The 19,731-nt window shown below is 45.0% G+C and overlaps 1 protein-coding gene across 1 annotated transcript in view; it reads left to right on the forward strand.

The window, feature by feature from the left end:
- AGXT2 (alanine--glyoxylate aminotransferase 2) overlaps positions 1-19,731 on the forward strand; it is a 48,797-nt gene that overhangs the window by 13,204 nt on the left and 15,862 nt on the right. Inside the window, exons 3-9 of the mRNA XM_038743941.1 lie at positions 1,282-1,466; positions 2,755-2,878; positions 8,850-8,944; positions 11,621-11,714; positions 13,210-13,303; positions 17,414-17,514; positions 18,683-18,775. Coding sequence (XP_038599869.1) covers positions 1,282-1,466; positions 2,755-2,878; positions 8,850-8,944; positions 11,621-11,714; positions 13,210-13,303; positions 17,414-17,514; positions 18,683-18,775 — 786 coding nt within the window. The remainder of the gene's footprint in view (positions 1-1,281; positions 1,467-2,754; positions 2,879-8,849; positions 8,945-11,620; positions 11,715-13,209; positions 13,304-17,413; positions 17,515-18,682; positions 18,776-19,731) is intronic.

Here is a 19,731-nt window from a genome sequence, read left to right on the forward strand (position 1 = left end):
GCAGTGGAATTGGGAATGGGAGAAGTCAAGAAGAATTCCTCAGGGATATATGAAGCTTAGAAGAATATTTGGTGGATTTGAAGATGGAGGGAGCTCAATACATTCCCAAGCACTTAGTACAGTGCTCTGCATGCAGTAAGCACTTAATACATAAACCAGCATGGCTCAGTGGAAGGAGCCCGGGCTTTGGAGTCAAAGGTCATGGGTTCAAATCCCAGCTCCGCCACTTGCCAGCTGTGTGACTTTGGGCAAGTCACTTCACTTCTCTGGGCCTCAGTTACCTCATCCTTAAAATGGGGATGAAGACTGTGAGTCCCCTGTGGGACAACCTGATCACCTTGTAACCTCCCCAGTGCTTAGAACAGTGCTTTGCACATAGTAAGCACTTAATGAATGCCACTATTATTATTATTATTAAACCAGGGATTAGAGGCAGGAGAGTCGAGGGTAATTTACAATTGTATTTATTGAGCACTTACTGTGTGCAGAGCACTGTACTAAATGCTTGGGATAGGACAATATAAAAGAATTGGTAAACATGTTCCCTGCCCACAGGGAGCTTACCGCCTAGAAGAGGAGCCATTTATATTAATATAAGTTGCGGATGTGTACATAAGTGCCGTGGAGAGGAGGGGATGAATAAAGGGCGCAAATACAAGGGTGATGCGGAAGGGAGAGGGAGAAGAGGAAAATAGGACTTAATCGAGGAAGGCCTATTGGAGGAGGTGGGCCTTCAGTGAGGTTTTGTAGGTGATAAAGTGATCCTGGAAGCAACAGAGCTGGGATCTAGGAAAAGAGATATGTAAGATGGAGAAAACTGATAGACCGCCTTTAAGACAGTAGGGCTTGATCATCATCATCATCAATCGTATTTATTGAGCGCTTACTATGTGCAGAGCACTGTACTAAGCGCTTGGGAAGTACAAATTATGTGGATGTATGTGGAAAGGAATGCTCTTAGAGGGCAGAAATCATACCTACTAATTCTACTACTTTGCACACTCCCAAGTGCTTATTACAGTGCTCTGCACACAGTAAGACTTTAGCAAATACCACTGACTGAATGGTCAACCAGTGGAGATTTTTGAAGAATGAAGCAACTTAGGCAGAATAACATTTCAGAAAAATGACCTGGGCAACTGCAAGAAAAGTGTACTGAAGAGGAGAGAAAATGGAGACTGAAAAGACCGAAGTGCTTTTTGAGAGTTATAGCGGATTGGCCGAGTTAGGTGTTCGGGATGAGAAAAAGGGGACTAACTGAAGCAAATTGTCTTTCTACAGTCTTATCCTTACGCCCACATTCTGGAGGTACAGAAGGAGAATCTTTCCCCGGTGGCCACCGCTTATTACCAGAAGCCGTTGCTACTCAATCAGGGGCATATGCAGTGGCTCTTTGACTTTGAAGGCCGTCGATACCTTGACTTCTTTGCAGGAATCGTCACCGTCGGTGTCGGCCACTGCCACCCGTGAGTACTTGCGGGAATGGGGGGGGATTTCACAATCAGGAAAAATCAAAATCTCGGGAGTTTCCAGGTACTTGCGCTTAGAGAAGCAGCGTGGCTCAGTGGAAAGAGCCCGGGCTTTGGATTCAGGGGTCATGGGTTTGAATCCCAGCTCTGCCAACTGTCAGCTGTGTGACTTTGGACAAAACACTTAACTTCTCTGTGCCTCAGTTCCCTCATCTGTAAAGTGGGGATTAAGACTGTGAGCCCCCCGTGGGACAACCTGATCTCCTTGTAACCTCCCCAGCGCTTAGAACAGTGCTTTGCACATAGTAAGCACTTAATAAATGCCATTATTATTTATTATTATCTAGACTATGCCACCTCCCATCCACCCAGTTCCTTCCCCAAAGTTGGTGTTCTTCATCACCCAAATCCTACAATGAAATGGATTCGTAATTCTCAAAATATTTCTTTGGTTCAGACATATATTTTCGCTCGTCATGTAATGTGGACTGTTGAAGGGTTGATGAGCATTTATTATTTTTATTGGATGCTCGGAATCAATCAGTCACATGCATTGAACACTTACTGTTTACAGAGCACTAATAATGATGGTATTTGTTAAGTGCTTACTATGTGCCAGGCACTGTACTAAGTGCTGGGATAGATACGCGCTAACAGGTTTGATAAACTCCCTGTCCCATATAGGGCTCACAGTCTTAATCCCCATTTTCCACATTCATTCAATCATACTTATTGAGCTTACGGTGTGCAGAGCACTGTACTAAGCACTTGAAGTAACTGAGGCACAGAGATGTTAAGTGATTTGCCTAAGGTCACACAGCAGACAAACGTTACAGCTAGATCAGCAGATTGAGGCAGGGAGTGTGGACAGGGAAGGTCTGTGGCTGTGATTTTTCTTTTAAAAAGAGATGTAAAGCTTCCACCCGCTTACATTCCAACCAATATGTTTATTTTCCACATGAATTCCAAGGCAGAGTGGAAAATACGTGTTTCAAGATTTTTGGAAAAAAACCCAGAACTCCCTTTATTTTGAAGAAAATTGATTTTTTTTCCTTTCTGTTATTTTAACAACAAACACCTGGGCTAGGGAAAGAAAACCCACGGGGGAGGTGGGAAACAAGGCTAGCCTTCCTTTATTCCACTCCCCGCCCACCGACACCCCCCCAAAATGGCTGTTCAGATCTGTCCACTTGGATACCAGAATTCCTGGGATTCTCAGCCCTGGAAGCTTCCAGAGACATCTGTGGTTTCGGGCTTTAAGATTTTCCTTCCCTCTTGCATTCAGAAAGGTAACGGCAGCAGCGCAGAAGCAACTTGGACGCTTGTGGCACACGAGCAGCGTTTACCTACATCCCGTCATCCATGAATATGCTGAAAAACTCACGGCACATCTCCCTGGCTCACTTAAGGTACTTCCGTGCTCACACTTTAGCAGTCATAACTGATGAGGAGGAGGGCGGTAAGCTCTTTGGTAAAAACAGAGGAGGGTGACAACTGTCCTTACTCTTAACTGGAAAGGAAGAGAGATGTTTGTAACACCTTCCGCTAAAACATCGCTATTTATTGGGTGCCTGCTGGGTGCAGAGCACTGTACTGAGCACTTGGGAGAGCACAGTACATCAGAATTAGCAGCGTCCCCTCCCACCCAACACACACACACAACAGGTTTATCATCTAGCAAAACAGCTTTAGCTCTGGGCCCCCCATGGCTTATTGCTGACTTGAGAGCAGACAATAAACCCTAAAGAATCTAGATGGGCTCCTTTATCTTAGTTGTTAGTTATATGTGGCCAACTTGTACTTCCCAAGCGCTTAGTACAGTGCTCTGCACACAGTAAACGCTCAATAAATACGATTTATTTATTTTATTTGTACATATTTATTCTATTTGTTTTATTTTGTTAATATGTTTTATTTTGTTCTCCGTCTCCCCCTTCTAGACTGTGAGCCCACTGTTGGGTAGGGACTGTCTCTATATGTTGCCAACTTGGACTTCCCAAGCGCTTAGTCCAGTGCTCTGCACACAGTAAGCGCTCAATAAATACGATTATTTTATTTGTACATATTTATTCTATTTATTTTATTTTGTTAATATGTTTTATTTTGTTCCCTGTCTCCCCCTTCTAGACTGTGAGCCCACTGTTGGGTAGGGACCATCTCTATATGTTACCAACTTGTACTTCCCAAGCGCTTAGTCCAGTGCTCTGCACACAGTAAGCGCTCAATAAATACAATTTATTTGTTTTATTTGTACATATTTATTCTATTTATTTTATTTTGTTAATATGCTTTATTTTGTTCTCCATCTCCCCCTTCTAGACCGTGAGCCCACTGTTGGGTAGGGACCGGCTCTATATGTTGCCAACTTGGACTTCCCAAGCGCTTAGTCCAGTGTTCTGCACACAATAAGCGCTCAATAAATACGATTGATTGAATGAATGAATGAATAGTTGTTGTCTGCCTCCCCCGACTCCAGAGTTACTGTTAATGCATGCACTTCTCTGCCCTCTGTGAAAAGCGTTTACAAAATCACTTGGCTCCATTTCCAGCACTTTGTAAAGTGCGTGTGTGTGTGTGTCTCCACCCTTCTGTCCCTTTCGTCCAGAATAGTTGTTCTCGCCAGTCCTGCATGAGTTCCTTCCCTGCTTCGGCTTCTTGGAGTGGTTTGGAATGCTTTTGAGCAAGGAGTGTATATAAAAATGAATTGGGTTTTGTTCAGTTGCCGGGGGTGAAATTGGGTCAGGTAGAAACCTCGAACTCCTGTGCTTCTGTTCTCAAACCTGTTGAGTGCCACTCTTCTTCACCGTGTGAAGGGGACAGGATGGAATAAATCTGACACCTCTTCCTTCCTCCCTCCCTACACGAGGACAGAGTCCAGAAGTAGCGTGGCTTAGTGAGCCTAGACTGTGAGCCCACTCTTCTAGACTGTGAGCCCACTGTTGGGTTGGAACCGTCTCTATATGTTGCCAACCTGTACTTCCCAAGTGCTTAGTCCAGTGCTCTGCACCAGTAAGCACTCAATAAATACGATTGAATGAATGAATGAATAGTGGGAAGCAGCGTGGCTTAGTGGAAAGAGCCCTGGCTTGGGAGTCAGGGGTCATGGGTTCTAATCCCGGCTCCACCACTTGTCAGCTGGTTGACTTTGGACAGCAGCGTGGTTCAGTGGGAAAAGCCCGGGCTTTGGAGTCAGAGGTCATGGGTACAAACCCCAGCTCCACCAATTGTCAGCTTTGTGACTTTGGGCAAGCCACTTCACTTCTCTGGGCCTCAGTTAACTCATCGGTAAAATGGGGATTAAGACTGTGAGCCCCCAGAGGGACAACCTGATCACCTCCCCTGCATTTAAAACAGTGCTTTGCACATAGTAAGCACTTAATAAATGCCATCATCATTATTATTATTAAGTCACTTAACTTTTCTGTGCCTGTTACCTCACCTGTCAAAAGGGGATTAAGGCTGTGAGCCCCACGTGGGACAACCTGATGACCCTGTATCTACCCCAGTGCTTAGAACAGTGCTTGGCACATAGTAAGCACTTAACAAATGCCATCATCATCATTATTATTATTATACGTGCGGCCTTTGTTTCTGCTTCACTCTCCTCCCACACTCCCTACCCCGCAGCAACTTGACTCCAGAAGCTGCTGGGCGAGGCCTGGAGGAACCGCTGATGGAAGACCAGGCCCGCAAGTCTCCCTCCATAGCAGTTATGTGCACGTTTTAAACACGGGAGGTGAGGCGATCTAGTGGGAAGAGCTAGGGACACTAAGTCGGAAGACCAGAGTAGTAATATCAGCCCTGCCACGCTCCTGCTGTGTGATATGGGGCAAGTCACTTGACTTCTCTGGACCTCAGTTTCCTCATCTATAAAAGAGGGAGAAGGTATCTGCTTGCCTTTCTAGATCGGGAACTCTGGGTGGACAAAGATTGGAGTCTGATCTGATTCTCTGGTATTTACCGCAGTGATCCATGGAATGCTTGTGAGCACTTTATAAAAACATAATAGTCAAAAGGGACTATAAGAAAGGGAGAAAATGGGAGTTAGGCTTTCTTTCTTCACCCATAGGCCTTAGGAACCTCCTTGGTTGGGAGAGCTAGACTTATTAATTTGGAGAGGACCAAGGCAGGCTAATTTTTGCCATTGAAGATACTTTTTGCCCTTTGTGTAATCTAGCTTCACTATAGACAGTAGTTCTTCAAACAAAAGTTTCATTCTAAATCTGTCTTGAGGGTGAGAAGACTTCAAGTGAAGGGCTGTGGAAAGCAGTCTCCACTGCTGAGACGCACAACCTGAAAGAAGACGGGCGAAGCAGGAGGTAGAGAGAACCTAGGAGACATGAGGAGAGGAAAAAGGGGCAGAAGCTCCTAGAAGGGCCAGGACGTTGGGTAGGGACCGTCTCTAAATGTTGCCAACTTGTACTTCCCGAGGGCTTAGTACAGTGCTCTGCACACAGTAAGCGCTCAATAAATACGATTGAATGAATGAATGAATGACAGGAGGAAAGATTATAGGCAGGCAAGAGATGGGGGAACAAATAGGATGTCACCAAAGGCAGCACCCTGTTTCTGAAAAAGAAAACAGGTGGCCAGTACAGTCTCTTCCCCCATACCCTGTCATTACTACGAAGGTACTCACTACAGAGCAATTCTGACTGATACTGTCCCTCTTCTCATTGAATGGCTGCTGTGGGGAGAGTGTGGTGCATGCATACACACACATGTGTCCTCTAGGCTGTAATCTCTTTGTGGGCAGGGAAAACGTCTACAGAACTCTGTTGTATCAATCATTTATTGAGCGCTTATTGTGTGCTGAGCACTGTACTGAGTTCTTGGGAGAGTACAATAGAACAGGCGGTGGACACATTTCCTGCCTGTACTTTCCCAACTGTACACAACACACAGTACTGAAATACCATTGATTGATCGATGGTGTGTATGTGTGTGAAATATTTGGTGAGCATTTATAAAAGGCTGGGGTAAAAATTGGACTGGACCTGGTCACTGTCCTACATGGGCTTCACAGTTTGAGAGCGAGCAGGTATTTAATCCCCACTTTACCGATGAGGAAACTGAGTTAGAGAGAAGTTAAGTGACTTATCCATGGTCACACAGCAGACAAGTTGGAGAGGTGGGATTAGAACCCAGGTCTCCGCACTCCCAGGCCTGTGCTCTTTCTACCAGGTCATGGGAGCAGGGGGGTCATGTGTGTGTGTATGTGAAAGACAGTGCAGAATTCCTAAGTCATTACAGCACCATATAGAGCTACAAACTGTCATTTGCTGTTCTTCCTTGTCTTTTTACAGCACCTGGTGCTGTTTCCACCTCTTTCCAGGGAGCTGTTTTTTCTGGATTGCCGAGCACTTGACTGTTGACAGCAAGGTTCGCTGTTGTCTGAGGCTTTGTCTTACTAAATCCTTAAAACATTTACATTGGGAAACCAAAAGTAAGGAGGACGTTCTCAGCCCACCATGCAGCTGGTTGGGGATCCTACTGCCTTCCATCCTCCTTACGTCCAACCCAGGCCAATGGTACTGAAATGAGCATAGTGAGGGTGGGTGGTTTGGGAAGCAGGGAATCAAGCTGCACCGTGTAATAATTGTGGTGTTTAAGAGCTATGGGCCACGTATTGTACTAAGTTCTGGAGTAGATACAAGATACATCCCTCATCTAGGGACTCCTAGTCTATGAGAGAGAACAGGGGTTGATGGAGGAACTGAGGAACAGAGAAGTTAAGTTACTTGCCCAAGACCTCACAGGAGGCAAGTGCCGGAGGTGAGATTAGAACCCAGATCCTCTGATTCCCAGGCCTGTGCTCTTTCCACTATAAGAACAGCCGCTAAGTCTGGATCAACACAGCAAAGCTCTCAATAATGCAAGAATCCAGCATAAAAGTAGGTTAGTGGAAGTTAGCAATCCTGGCAAACATCTGAGTGTGTAACCTTTTATTTTTAGTAGTTTTGGGCTTATTGTTACTCTTAGATATTTTTTCTCTGCATGGGTACCTCTGGTAGCATTTTTTCCTATTATGGGCGTAAAATGCCTCCAATAAACTTAATGGCATAATTTTCGAGGTAAGCCTCTTTAGAGTACCAAAGGGCAAAAAGTGTAAGTTTGAAATACATTCAGCTTGGAGGAGGGATTCTAAAACATATTCTACAGAATATCTTGTAGAGAAGAAGACTTGAGTTTCACTTGGGTGAAATTGGTAGAATAAGAATGAGGAAACACGAAGGGGGGGAAAAAGCGGTAAGCCAAACTAAGGCCCCAGATATTTTTATAAAATAAATGGTACCTAAAGAGTTTTAGAACCATCAGTCTGTCAAGCCATTTCAAGAGAGCTCCTGGCTGCTTTTCAAAATTTACCCTTTAACCTGTGCCTCTGATCCCATTCCTTCTCCCTTTCTAAAAACACCTGCTCCTACTCTTCCCTCCTTAAATTCATTCATTCAACCATACTTATTGAATGCATACTGTGTGCAAAGAACTGTACTACACACTTGGGAGAGTATGTGCTGCCGTTAGCTCTTCACTAGTCTGGTCCCTTTCTAACTGAATTCTCAAATCTGTCCTTTACTTTTAAAAAAAAAAAGCCTTTTCCGGAGCCCACAGACCTTCCAGCCGTAGCACCATTTTCCTGTTCCCATTCCTGGACAAATTCCTGGTACTGGGTATGTCTATCTGCTGGCTCCACTTCCTTCTTTTCCACCCCTGCTCTCCTTAAAATAACATGATTTCAGGTCACTCTAAACATAATTGACACTGTCAGGTTCTGTAACACCTGGGACCTCTAGACTGTAAGCTCATTATGGACAGGGAACATGTCTGCTTGTTCTTGTCTCCCAAGTGCTTAGTACAGTGCTCTGCACATTCATTCATTCAACTGTATTTATTGAGCACTTACTGTGTGCAAAGCACTATACTAAGGGCTTGGAAGAGTACAAGAGTCCAGTGCTTAGAACGGTGCTTTGCACTTAGTAAGTGCTTAATACCATCATCATTATTATTATTATTACAATATAACAGTAAACAGACACACTCCCTGCCCACAAAGAGCTTGCATTCAATAAATAATAAATACTGTTGATTTGACCTTAGGTTACTAACTTGAAATGTAGTTGTGTTCCTGGGAGCCTCATGGGTATATCTTTCAACAGGATAATCTTGTGGGTAAGGGATCGATGACAAAAAGTCTGTTCCTGGAAACACATGGCCAACCAAAAAGAATAGACATCGATTTGGTGAAGTCAGTGAGCCCTGTGCTCTTGATTTTTATATACTGGAATATTCTCTGGTGATCCTTAGATTTTCAATTCTTTACTGAATAAATCAAAGTGAGATAGCCTTGTGGTGAAAATTGCTTCTGTTGTTTTCTCCAAGGTCATTTTCTTGGTCAACAGTGGTTCAGAAGCTAACGATCTGGCAATGGTGATGGCGAGAGTTTATTCTGGGAACTTTGACATCATTTCGTTCAGGTAATCCCACTCCAGAGAATTCAGATCCAGGAGCCCTGGCCTTGTACTGTAATTTGGCATAAATAAATAAACTCAAAAACCCGAATTTAGGGAAAAAATATAGAACAGGAAAAAAGCATGGGCTTCGGGATTCAGAATGGTTCCATTCAACCCTGCCTATATTAACCTACTTCAAACCAGTAGCCTACATTGTTGTCTAAAATGGGATTGTTCCTTCTAATGGGCCTTAAAGCTCGCTGCTACCTGCCCTCCTCTTAACTTGAAAAACTGGATTTAGATGATAACTTTCCTTGCCAAATGGTGTCCTGAGGTGGGTTTCTCTAAATCTATAGTAGGGTGAAGTTTAGATTTAATGGGGGATTGTGAATATAGGCCATAGAACCGATCAATCAGCCTATTTGAGTGGTTACTTTATACAGAGCACTGTTTTAAGGACTTGAGAGAGCATAATCCTTGCCCTCAAGGATTTAACAGTCTAGGAGAGTAACGTACAGGGAGTGGGGGGGAAATGAAGTAATAAAAAAAACCTGTGATATTTAAGCACTTATTATATTTCAAGTACTGGGGCAGATACAAGATAATCAGGTCAGATACAGTCCCTGTCCCTCATGGGGATCTCAGCCAAAGAGAGAATCTGTAATTTATTTATATATATCAATGACTGTCTTCCCCTCTAGACTGTGAGCAATGTGTCTGATTGTTATAATAATGATGGTATTTGTTAAGCACTGTTCTAAGCACTGGGGTAGATACAAGGTTATCAGGTTGTCCCACATGGGGCTCACAGTCTTAGTCCCCATTTTACAGATGAGATAACTGAGGCACAGAGAAGTTAAGTGACTTGCCCAAAGTCACACAGCTGACAAGTGGCAGAGCCGGGATTCAAACCCACGACCTCTGACTCCCAAAGCCAGGCTCTTTCCACTAAGCCACGCTGCTTTGCACTGTCCCTCTTGGGGTTTTCAGCAGAAGGGGGAATCTGTTATTTATTTATGGATATTAATATCTGTCTCCCCCTCTACACTGTGAGCTCACTGTGGGCAGGGAATGTTATATTACATTCTTTGTCAAATGCTTAGAACGGTGCTTTGCGCACAGTAACACTTAATAAATGTGATTAAAGGAGAATGGGTATTTTATTCATTCATTCAATCGTATTTACTGAGCGCTTACAGTGTGCAGAGCACTGTACTAAGAGCTTGGGAAGTACAAGCCAGCAATATATAGAGATGGTCCCTACCCAACAATGGGCTCACAGACTAGAAGGGGGAGACAGAAAACAAAACATGTAGACAGGTGTCAGAATTGTCAGAACAAATATAGCTATGCCCATTTTACAGCTGAGGAAATGGAGGCACCAAGAAGTTAAGTGACTTGCCCAAGGTCACAAAGCTGGCAAGTGTCAGGGCTAGGATTGGAACCCGGACCCTCTAACTCTCAGGACTGGGTTATTTCCACTACACCACGCTGCTTCTCTTGTGGCCTATAATCAGTTCAGGAACAATCTCAGTCATAAATGTGGCTCACGGTCTTAGGGAAGGAGAAGGTAAACTCTAGACTTTCCTCAAGACTGTAAGTTTGTTGTGGTGTACTTCCCAAGCGCTTAGTACAGTGCTCTGCACACAGTAAGCACTCAATAAATACGATTGAATGAATGAAGGGTACAGCTCTGCTGTACTCTCCCAAGTGCTCAGTATAATGCTCTGCATAAAGTAAGTGCTCAGTAAATACGATGAATTGATCGACCTCCATTTAACAATTGGGAAAACTCGAGTATAAGGAGATGCCCATAAGCTCAAGTTGGGTTGAATACCCAAGGGAGCAGGTAATTCTAAAGTAACAGAAGGAGAGGAAAAGGATGAGGAGCTGAAAGATTTAACAGGGGAAAAATTCCTGGAGGTGATGCGATTTATAGAAGGGACATGCTGAGTGAGAAAAGCACATCCCTCCGTGAGTAAATAGGTGGGACAATGGAGAAGGTAAGTAAATAAATGGGGTAGTAGAAGTGGCTCTAGACAAAAAGAACATTTCATGGGATTCTTTAGTAAATGATGATAACATTTAACTCTTGAAATTGGTCTTCTTTCCACCCATCATCAGGCAGACTTTTTCACTACTGAATTGCTAAAAATGTTCAGTCTTTGACATCCTTCCTGCTGGTCGAATGGGTATCATCATCATCAATCGTATTTATTGAGCGCTTACTATGTGCAGAGCACTGTACTAAGCGCTTGGGAAGTACAAATTGGCAACATATAGAGACAGTCCCTACCCAACAGTGGGCTCACAGTCTAAAAGGGGGAGACAGAGAACAAAACCAAACATACTAACAAAATAAAATAAATAGAATAGGTATGTACAAATAAAATAAATAAATAAATAGAGTAATAAATAAGTACAAACATATATACATATATACAGGTGCTGTGGGGAAGGGAAGGAGGTAAGATGGGGGGATGGAGAGGGGGACGAGGGGGAGAGGAATTGTAAATATGTATTAATGGTATTTAAGTGCTTATTATTTGCTAGGCCCTGGGGTAGATAGCAGGTCAAACACAATCCCTATCCCACAGTAGGCTCCATCTAAAAGGAAGGGAGGCGGCATGTTCCCAAATGGTATACAGGTATATCATCAAATGAAAGTGAATAAGAGTGCTCAGGCTTTCTTCTTTGCAGAGGAGCATACCATGGATGCAGCCCGTACACCGTGGGACTGACCAACATTGGACAGTACAAGCCAACAATTGCCAATGGGTTTGGATGCCAAAGTGTAAGACTTTAATTCTGTGTCTTGCTTTCCTAATAACTTGGTGTTCTGGTGCTAACCTTTTCACTGTGCCTTAATCTCACCTGTCTCTCCCTGGCCCACTTCCTACCTCCTCAGATTTGACAATTACTCCCCCCGGGGCCCCGCCAGTTTTAAAGCCTTATTGGAGGCACATCTCTCCCAACAGACCTTCCCAAACTGTCCCATTTTTCCTCATTTTCCACTCCCTTCTGCCCTGCCCCAACTTGCTCCCTTTGCTCTCCCCAACCAGCCCCATAGCGCTTATGTATATATCTGTAATTTTATTAATTCGTATTGAAGTCTGTCTTCCCCCCACCCTTCTACACTGTGAGCTCCTTTTGGGCAGGGATTGTCATTGTTTATTGTATTGTTCTTTCCCAAGCACTTAGTACAGTGCTCTGCACACAGTGAGTGCTTAATAAATACTTGAAAGTTATTTGATCTCTCTCCCATGGCACTTAAGAACATATCTGCAATTTATTTATAATATAATAATCATAATCGTGGTATTTGTTAAGCGCCTACTATGTGCGAAGCACTGTTCTAAGCGCTGTGGGGTATACAAAGTGACCAGGTTGTCCCACGTGGGGCTCACAGTCTTAATCCCCATTTTCCAGATGAGGTAACTGAGGCACAGAGAAGTAAATGACTTGCTCAGAGTCACACAGCAGGCTGGTGGCAGATTCAGGATTATAACCCACATTTTCTGATTCTCAGGTCCATGCACTTTCCACCAGGGAAAGCAGCAGTGTGGCTCAGTGGAAAGAGCCCGGTCTTTGGAGTCAGAGGTCATGGGTTCGAATCCCAGCTCCGCCACATGTCTGCTGGGTGACCTCGGACAAGTCCCTTAACTTCTCCGAGCCTCAGTTACCTCATCTGTAAAATGGGGGTGAAGACTGTGAGCCCGACATGGGACAACCTCATCACCTTGTATCCCCTCCCAGCACTTAGAACAGTGCTTTGCACATAGTAAGTGCTTAACAAATACCATTATTATTATTATTATCATGCTGCTTCCTCATTTATATTAATGTCTGCCTCTTGCTTTGGACTGTAAATTCCTTATGGGGAGGGAATGTGTCTGTCACCTGTGATACTCTCCCAAAATATTTAGTATAGTGCTCTGCACACAGTTGAAGCTCAATAAACGATTGATATTTTCCGAGCCGCATGAGCGCATCTAGTAGAGTGCCGTGTACATTGAGAGTATTCCAAAGATATTAATTGAACTGAGTGCTAGTCCATTTTAGAAAAGTGTTTCTTGGAGTGGTTTTCGGAGGCTAACGATTAGTCAGAGCATAAAAGGAAATCAGGTAAGCGGCATTTGAAAGCACTGAAGAAGAATGTGCAAAAAAATAAAATCCAAATAGCTTCCTGGAGAATGGAAGGAGTGAATCCACAAAACCATATTAAGAGAATATGTTCGCCAGGCAGGTAACTCAGCATTCCAAGAAATATCTTCTCATATCATTTGCAGACAATGTGTCCAGACGTCTTCCGTGGTCAATGGGGAGGAAGCCAATGCAGAGATTCTCCTGTGCAAACCATTAGGAAATGTAGCTGTGCTCCAGGTTTGTGTATGGGAGGGGAGGGAAGACAATGCAGTGTTGGATGGAAAAATGAAACGGAAGTAAGGTCCAGCTTGTACTTCCCAAGCGCTTAGTACAGTGCCCTGCACACAGTAAGCGCTCATAAATACGATTGATTGATTGATTGACCGGGGGAACCCGAAAATGAACTTGGAGACTTTACAACTGGACAAGCAAAAGAGAGTGTTTCTCATCAGTAATTCCTTTCACACTGACAAAATTCAAGTACTATTTGAGTGTCTGGATCTGCAGTAACGGAAGTTAGTGAAATAAGACACCAACTGCAAATATTCGTTCATTCAATCGCATTTATTGAGTGCTTGCTTTGTGCAGAATACTGTACTGGGTGCTTGAAAAGGACAGTTTGACAACAAATAGAGACAATCCCTAACCAATGGGCTCACAGTCTAGAAGGAGGTAGACAGACATCAAAACAAAGCAAGTGGACAGGCATCAGTTGCATCAATGACAATAAATAGAATTATAGATACATATACATCATTAAGAAAATAAATAGAATAATGCATATGTACTATATACACAAGTGTTGTGGGGAGGGGGAGGGCGGTAGAGCAGAGGGAGGGAATAAGGCCAGTGGAGAGGGAAGGAGGAGCAGAAGAGAAGGCTCAGTCTGGGAAGGCCTCCCGGAGGAGGTGAGCTCTCAGTAGAGCTTTCAAGGGGGAGAAGAGAGTTAGTTTGGCAGATGTGCGGAGGGAGGGCATTCCAGGCCAGGGGGATGACGTGGGCCGGGGGTCGACGGCGGGACAGGCGAGAACGAGGCCCGGTGAGGAGGTTAGCGGTGGCAGAGGAGCGGAGGGTGCGGGCTGGGCTGGAGAAGGAGAGAAGGGAGGTGAGGTGAGGTAGGAGGGGGCGAGGGGATGGAGAGCTCTGTAGCCAGTAGGAGTTTTTGCTTCATGCAAAGGTTGATTTGTTGGAGATTTTTGAAAAGGGGAGGTGACATGCCCAGGGCGCTTCTGTAGAAAGATAATCCAGGCAGCAGAGTGAAGTATAGACTGAAGCGGGGAGAGACGGGAGGGTGGGAGAGCAGAAAGGAGGCTGACGCAGTAATCCAGTCGGGTTAGGATGAGTGATTGTACTAACAAGGTAGCGGTTTGAATGCAGAGGAAAGGGCAGATCTTGGCGATGTTATGAAGGTGAGACCAGCAGGTTTAGATGCCCATGTGAGTGCTCTATTATGGGTCTGTTAGCAATAGTTCTTTTTAGAGTAATATTTATTGCACACCTACTGGTTGCAATATGCTGTATTGATAGGAAAAAAAATCCCTAGATTCTAGACATATTTCCCCTAATGAGGAAAGAAGGTAAGTTTTCTACCAACTCTGTATCGTGCTTAGTACAGTGCTTTGCACACAGTAAGCGCTCAGTAAATACCGTAAGTGCTCAATAAATACGATTGAATGAATAAGAAGTCTTACTATGCCAGCCAAGCCCCTTTTAGTAATACTCTCCTAGTTCTTAGGATGTCAGGGTTTCTCAGTGGTGCTTCACCCAATCTAAGGTAGAAGCCTCTGGCCTCTGCACCTCTAAACCTTTGGGGTATCCTAGCCATCGCCCGACATTGATGTGCCTGGCATTTGAACCCTTCTCCGACGTTGCCCGATGATACCAGGAAATGCCCTGCTTGGATGAGAGCCACCTGTCCTGGAACCATGTTGACATCCAAGCTTAGTCCAAAGTGGTATTTGCACACAGTAAGCGCTTAATAAATATGATTGATTGAAACGCTTACTATGTGTCAAGCTCGGTACTAAGCACCGGGGTAAATACAAGATAATCAGGTGAGACACGGCCCCTGTCTCAACCCAGCCTCACAGGCTAATAGTGGGGGAGAGGTATTGAATCTCCATTTTTAGGACCAATCAATCAATCAATCAATCGCATTTATTGAGCGCTTACTGTGTGCAGAGCACTGTACTAAGTGCTTGGGAAGTACAAGATGGCAACATGTAGAGACAGTCCCTACCCAACAGTGGGCTCACAGTCTAAAAGGGGGAGACAGAGAACAAAACCAAACATACTAACAAAATAAAATAAATAGAATAGATATGTACAAGTAAAATAAATAAAGTAATAAATATGTACAAACATATATACAGGTGCTGTGGGGAAGGGAAGGAGGTAAGAAGGGGGGATGGAGAGGGGGACGAGGGGGAGAGGAAGGAAGGGGCTCAGTCTGGGAAGGCCTGGTTTCTAATCAATCAATCGCATTTATTGAGCGCTTACTGTGTGCAGAGCTTGGGAAGTACAAGATGGCAACATATAGAGACAGTCCCTACCCAACAGTGGGCTCAGTCTAATCCCAGCTCCACCACTTAACTGCTGTATGAACTTGGGCGAGCCGGTGAAATTCTCTGCGCCCCAGTTCCCTCCTCTGCAAATTGAGAGGTCAATACCCCTTCTCCCTCCTAATTAGACTGTGATCCCCCCAGATCACAGTCTGACCAGTGTGACCAGAGAAGTTAAATAATTCGCCCAAGGTCACACAGCTGGTAAGTAGCAGAGCTGGGATTAGAACACAGGTCTGCTGACCTCAGGCCGGTGCTCTTTCCACGAGGCCACGGTACCTAGAGTGCTGTGGCGATGGAAGGCAAAACTGAAAAAATGAGAAATTTTACCCAGCTATGGGAAGGGGGTCACAAAGCAGTGAAATGAGTGCCATTTCCGGCCATTCTGATTCTCAAAACTTAAGCCACGCTTAGGATAATTTGATATCTCTTATTTTCAAGGGCACTGGAATCTTACTTACTAATGGAATTATTTTTCAACAAATTGCCTGCATAATCCCTTAGCGTGTGCCAAACCTCTGTAAATGACAATCCGCTATTCCCTTTCGATTCTACAGCTCTTTGTTTCACTTATTCACCGTATCTCATTCACCCCCTCCTGCAAACCTTGGGACACGGTAATGGTGGTCTCCACTTGAAGCCTGATCCCGGGGTCCTATCCCTCCCCTTTCTCTCCTTATTGTCATCCAACCTCCCAGTCCCGCTAGCCAAGGAACAGGGAAAAGTGACCAAGGACAAACTACACTTTTAAGTGCAGCATGCCTTAGTGGACGGGCTTGGGAGTCAGAGGACGTGGGTTCTAATCCCGCCTCCACCACTTGTCCGCTGTGTGGCCTTGGGCAAGCCACTTAACTTCTCTGTGCCTCAGTTCCCTCATCTGTAAAATCAGACTGTGAGCCCACTGTTGGGTAGGGACTGTCTCTATACGTTGCCAATTTGTACTTCCCAAGCGCTTAGTACAGTGCTCTGCACATAGTAAGCGCTCAATAAATACAATTGATGATGATGATGTAAAATGGGGATTAAGTCTGTAAGCCCCACTTGGGACAACCTGATTACCTTGTATCCACCCCAGCGCTTAGTACAGTGCTTGGCACGTAGTAAGCGCTTAACAAATACCATCATTATTATTATTATTACACTTCCTTCCTCTTCTCTCACTGGGCCGTGTGTCTGTGTCTCACTCCCCACCTTGATCTCATTTCTCCCGTGATTGGTTAAGCCACAGGCATTGCAGCGCCGTGACGGGTGAGTGTATGGTTTCTGAGTCACTGGAAATCATTTCTTTTGAGAGCCTGGAACATGTTCCTCTTAAGTCTTTTAGACTGTGAGCCCACTGTTGGGTAGGGACTGTCTCTATACGTTGCCAATTTGTACTTCCCAAGCACTTAGTACAGTGCTCTGCACATAGTAAGCACTCAATAAATATGATTGATGATGATGATGATGAAGTCCTTCGAGTCCGGGCAAATGACGGACTCACCGGTCACGCCTAAAGGGCTCCGAACTCCCTTCCATCCCTCTCCCCCGACTTTCACCCTCCTCACGGTTCTTCCTAAAATGGAAAAGACAAAGTGGTTTGTCTGCCTTTTGGTGACCTTCATAGCTGCACTTTTGATCTTCCGAACAGAACATCCTGGTTCAGATGACTCACTCCAGAATCTGGTGGTCTTCTTTATAGATTGCTCAGCCCTGGGCAATCCTGTGTTGCTTCTAGTACTTTTCACTTTTTTAATGGATGCTATTCTTTTGCCACAAAACATCTGTTTTAATTTTCCTGACCCAGACTGCTGTCAAGCCCGAGATCGGTACATCGAGCAGTTCCAAGAGACTCTGAAAGCTTGTTTACCAAGGAAAATAGCTGGATTTATTGCTGAACCAATTCAGGTGGGCATTTGAACACTCTCAGCTCCTTTGCAGTGTAAGTGTACTGATTAATGATCATATTCTTAAGTTACCACCTTCCAGAGATACATACCAGATGGATAAATGCTTAATGGGATTTCTTTTTCGATACTTCAAGTAAATCTAACCTGTAAAAAAGAGTCCTCGCCGCTAGATGAGAGCTTCGGGAAAGGCCTGTCTCTTCTCTGTCTACTAGACACAGCAGGCTGTGACATAGAGGCTTTTATTTTTGTGGTTCTAGGGTTCCACTTGGTTCTGATGCTGCTAAGATTCATTCAATCGTATTTATTGAGCGCTTACTGTGTGCAGAGCACTGTACTAAGTGCTTGGGAAGTACAAGTTGGCAACATATAGAGATGGTCCCTACCCAACAGCGGGCTCACAGTCTAGAAGCATCTAAAGATGCTACCTTTAGGCCCCCTCTCCCCACATCCACACATGCCTTATGCCTTCCCCCTTTTAGACCGTGAGCCCACTGTTGGGTAGGGACTGTCTCTATGTGTTGCCAACTTGTACTTCCCAAGCGCTTCGTACAGTGCTCTGCACACAGTAAGCACTCAATAAATACGATTGATTGATTATGTAGGGTTTATGTAGAGTTATATAGGGGTTACCATGGAGGAGCCTAGTCTTGGAGGCAGTGGCTCTAACTAATTGTGGACAAGGAGTGTGTATACCAACTCTGCACTCTTCCAAGTGCTTAGTATAGTGCTCTGCATATAGTAAGGGCTCAATAAATACCACTGATTGATTGGAGGTGCCAGAGCTGTGGGGGAAGGTCATCATGGAGCTGCAGGAGAAGGAAGGTAGGGAAAGTTTCCAGTTAGCAATGATCATGCCTCACTGGCTGTTTGGGGGCTCCCTCATGCGCCCTTCCCTCACCCTTCTCCTGTGTCTTCCCCATCCTGGTCCTTGCCCACTGAGGCCATTCCTCCACTCGACAGACAGATATGTCTTCTAGAGGTGGGAAATAACCAGTCTCCTCTGGTAATACCCTCTGAGAGATCCCTGTAGACCATAAGCTCACCGTGGGCAGGGAACACGTCTACATACTCTGCTGTACTGTACTCTTCCAAGCACTCAGTTCAGTGCTCTGCACACAGCCCTCCGTAAATACCATTGATTGATTGTGTATTCCTGCCTCCTCCAGGGAGTAAATGGGGCCGTTCAGTATCCCAAGGGATTCCTGAAGTCAGCCTACCAGATGGCACGGGAGCAGGGAGGAATTTGCATTTCGGATGAAGTGAGTGCCGAGATCTCTTCTTGACTTCTCTGATGGGTGTGGGAGCTGATGGGAATTCTTAGCATTGACATGGGGATGGAGCAGAACATTATCCGAACTCTTGGCTTCTCTCTCCCTGACCATTCATTCGATCGTAATTATTGAGCACTTACTTTGTGCAGAGCGCTGTATTAAGCGCTTAGCACTGTACCCCTCCTGTCGTCTGTCTTCCCACTCAGAAACACCTTGATCAGCTACTAGATCGTGGAAGGATTAGGAGCCAAAATAAATTTGACCAGTTCCTCGTAGCTCTGGTCGAGATGGGGTGGATTTATGGGCTAAAACGAGGGTTTGAGAATTTCCGCTGATTCGGTTCCTGGCTAAGTGAAAGTAGTGACAAAGATGACAAAATTCCATTTTGAGGCGGGAGCACCAGAGGGTGGAAGACTCCCTAGATGGTCAGTGGAGCTGTATGTAACCCTCCTTCCTCCCAGCTGGCCTCTCCTGCCTAGAATTTATTTTCACATCTCTGCCCTCTACCAGACTTAAGGGCAGACATTTGGTCTGCTAACTCTTCCGTACTCTCCCAAGTGCTTAGTTCAGTGCCCGGCACATAGTAAGTGCTCAGTAAATACCACTGGTTGATTTCCTGGCCTTGGAGCCCAGTAGGTAGAGAAAAGCCCAGATCTAGAGCCTGCCGGGGGTACAACAAGCCTCAAACTGGCTCTGTACCCCTGGCAGGGGCCAGGATTGGCACTCAGAGGGGTATCTTTGTGCTCTTACCAGGCGCCTGGGTCTAAAGGAAAAGAAAGGGGTTTCAAGGCTGACTAGGACAAGAGGGAACCTACCTGACTCCTCAACCACCCCATTCCCCAAGTAGTTCTTCCAGGCTCCAAGATCGGAGAAGGAGGAGACCTCGGAGGGATACTCACCCTGGACAGAGAGCCATGTACTGTTGGCAGAGGGACATTGGAGCT

This window comes from Tachyglossus aculeatus, chromosome 3, assembly GCF_015852505.1.
Source record: "Tachyglossus aculeatus isolate mTacAcu1 chromosome 3, mTacAcu1.pri, whole genome shotgun sequence".
Lineage (NCBI taxonomy): Eukaryota > Metazoa > Chordata > Mammalia > Monotremata > Tachyglossidae > Tachyglossus > Tachyglossus aculeatus.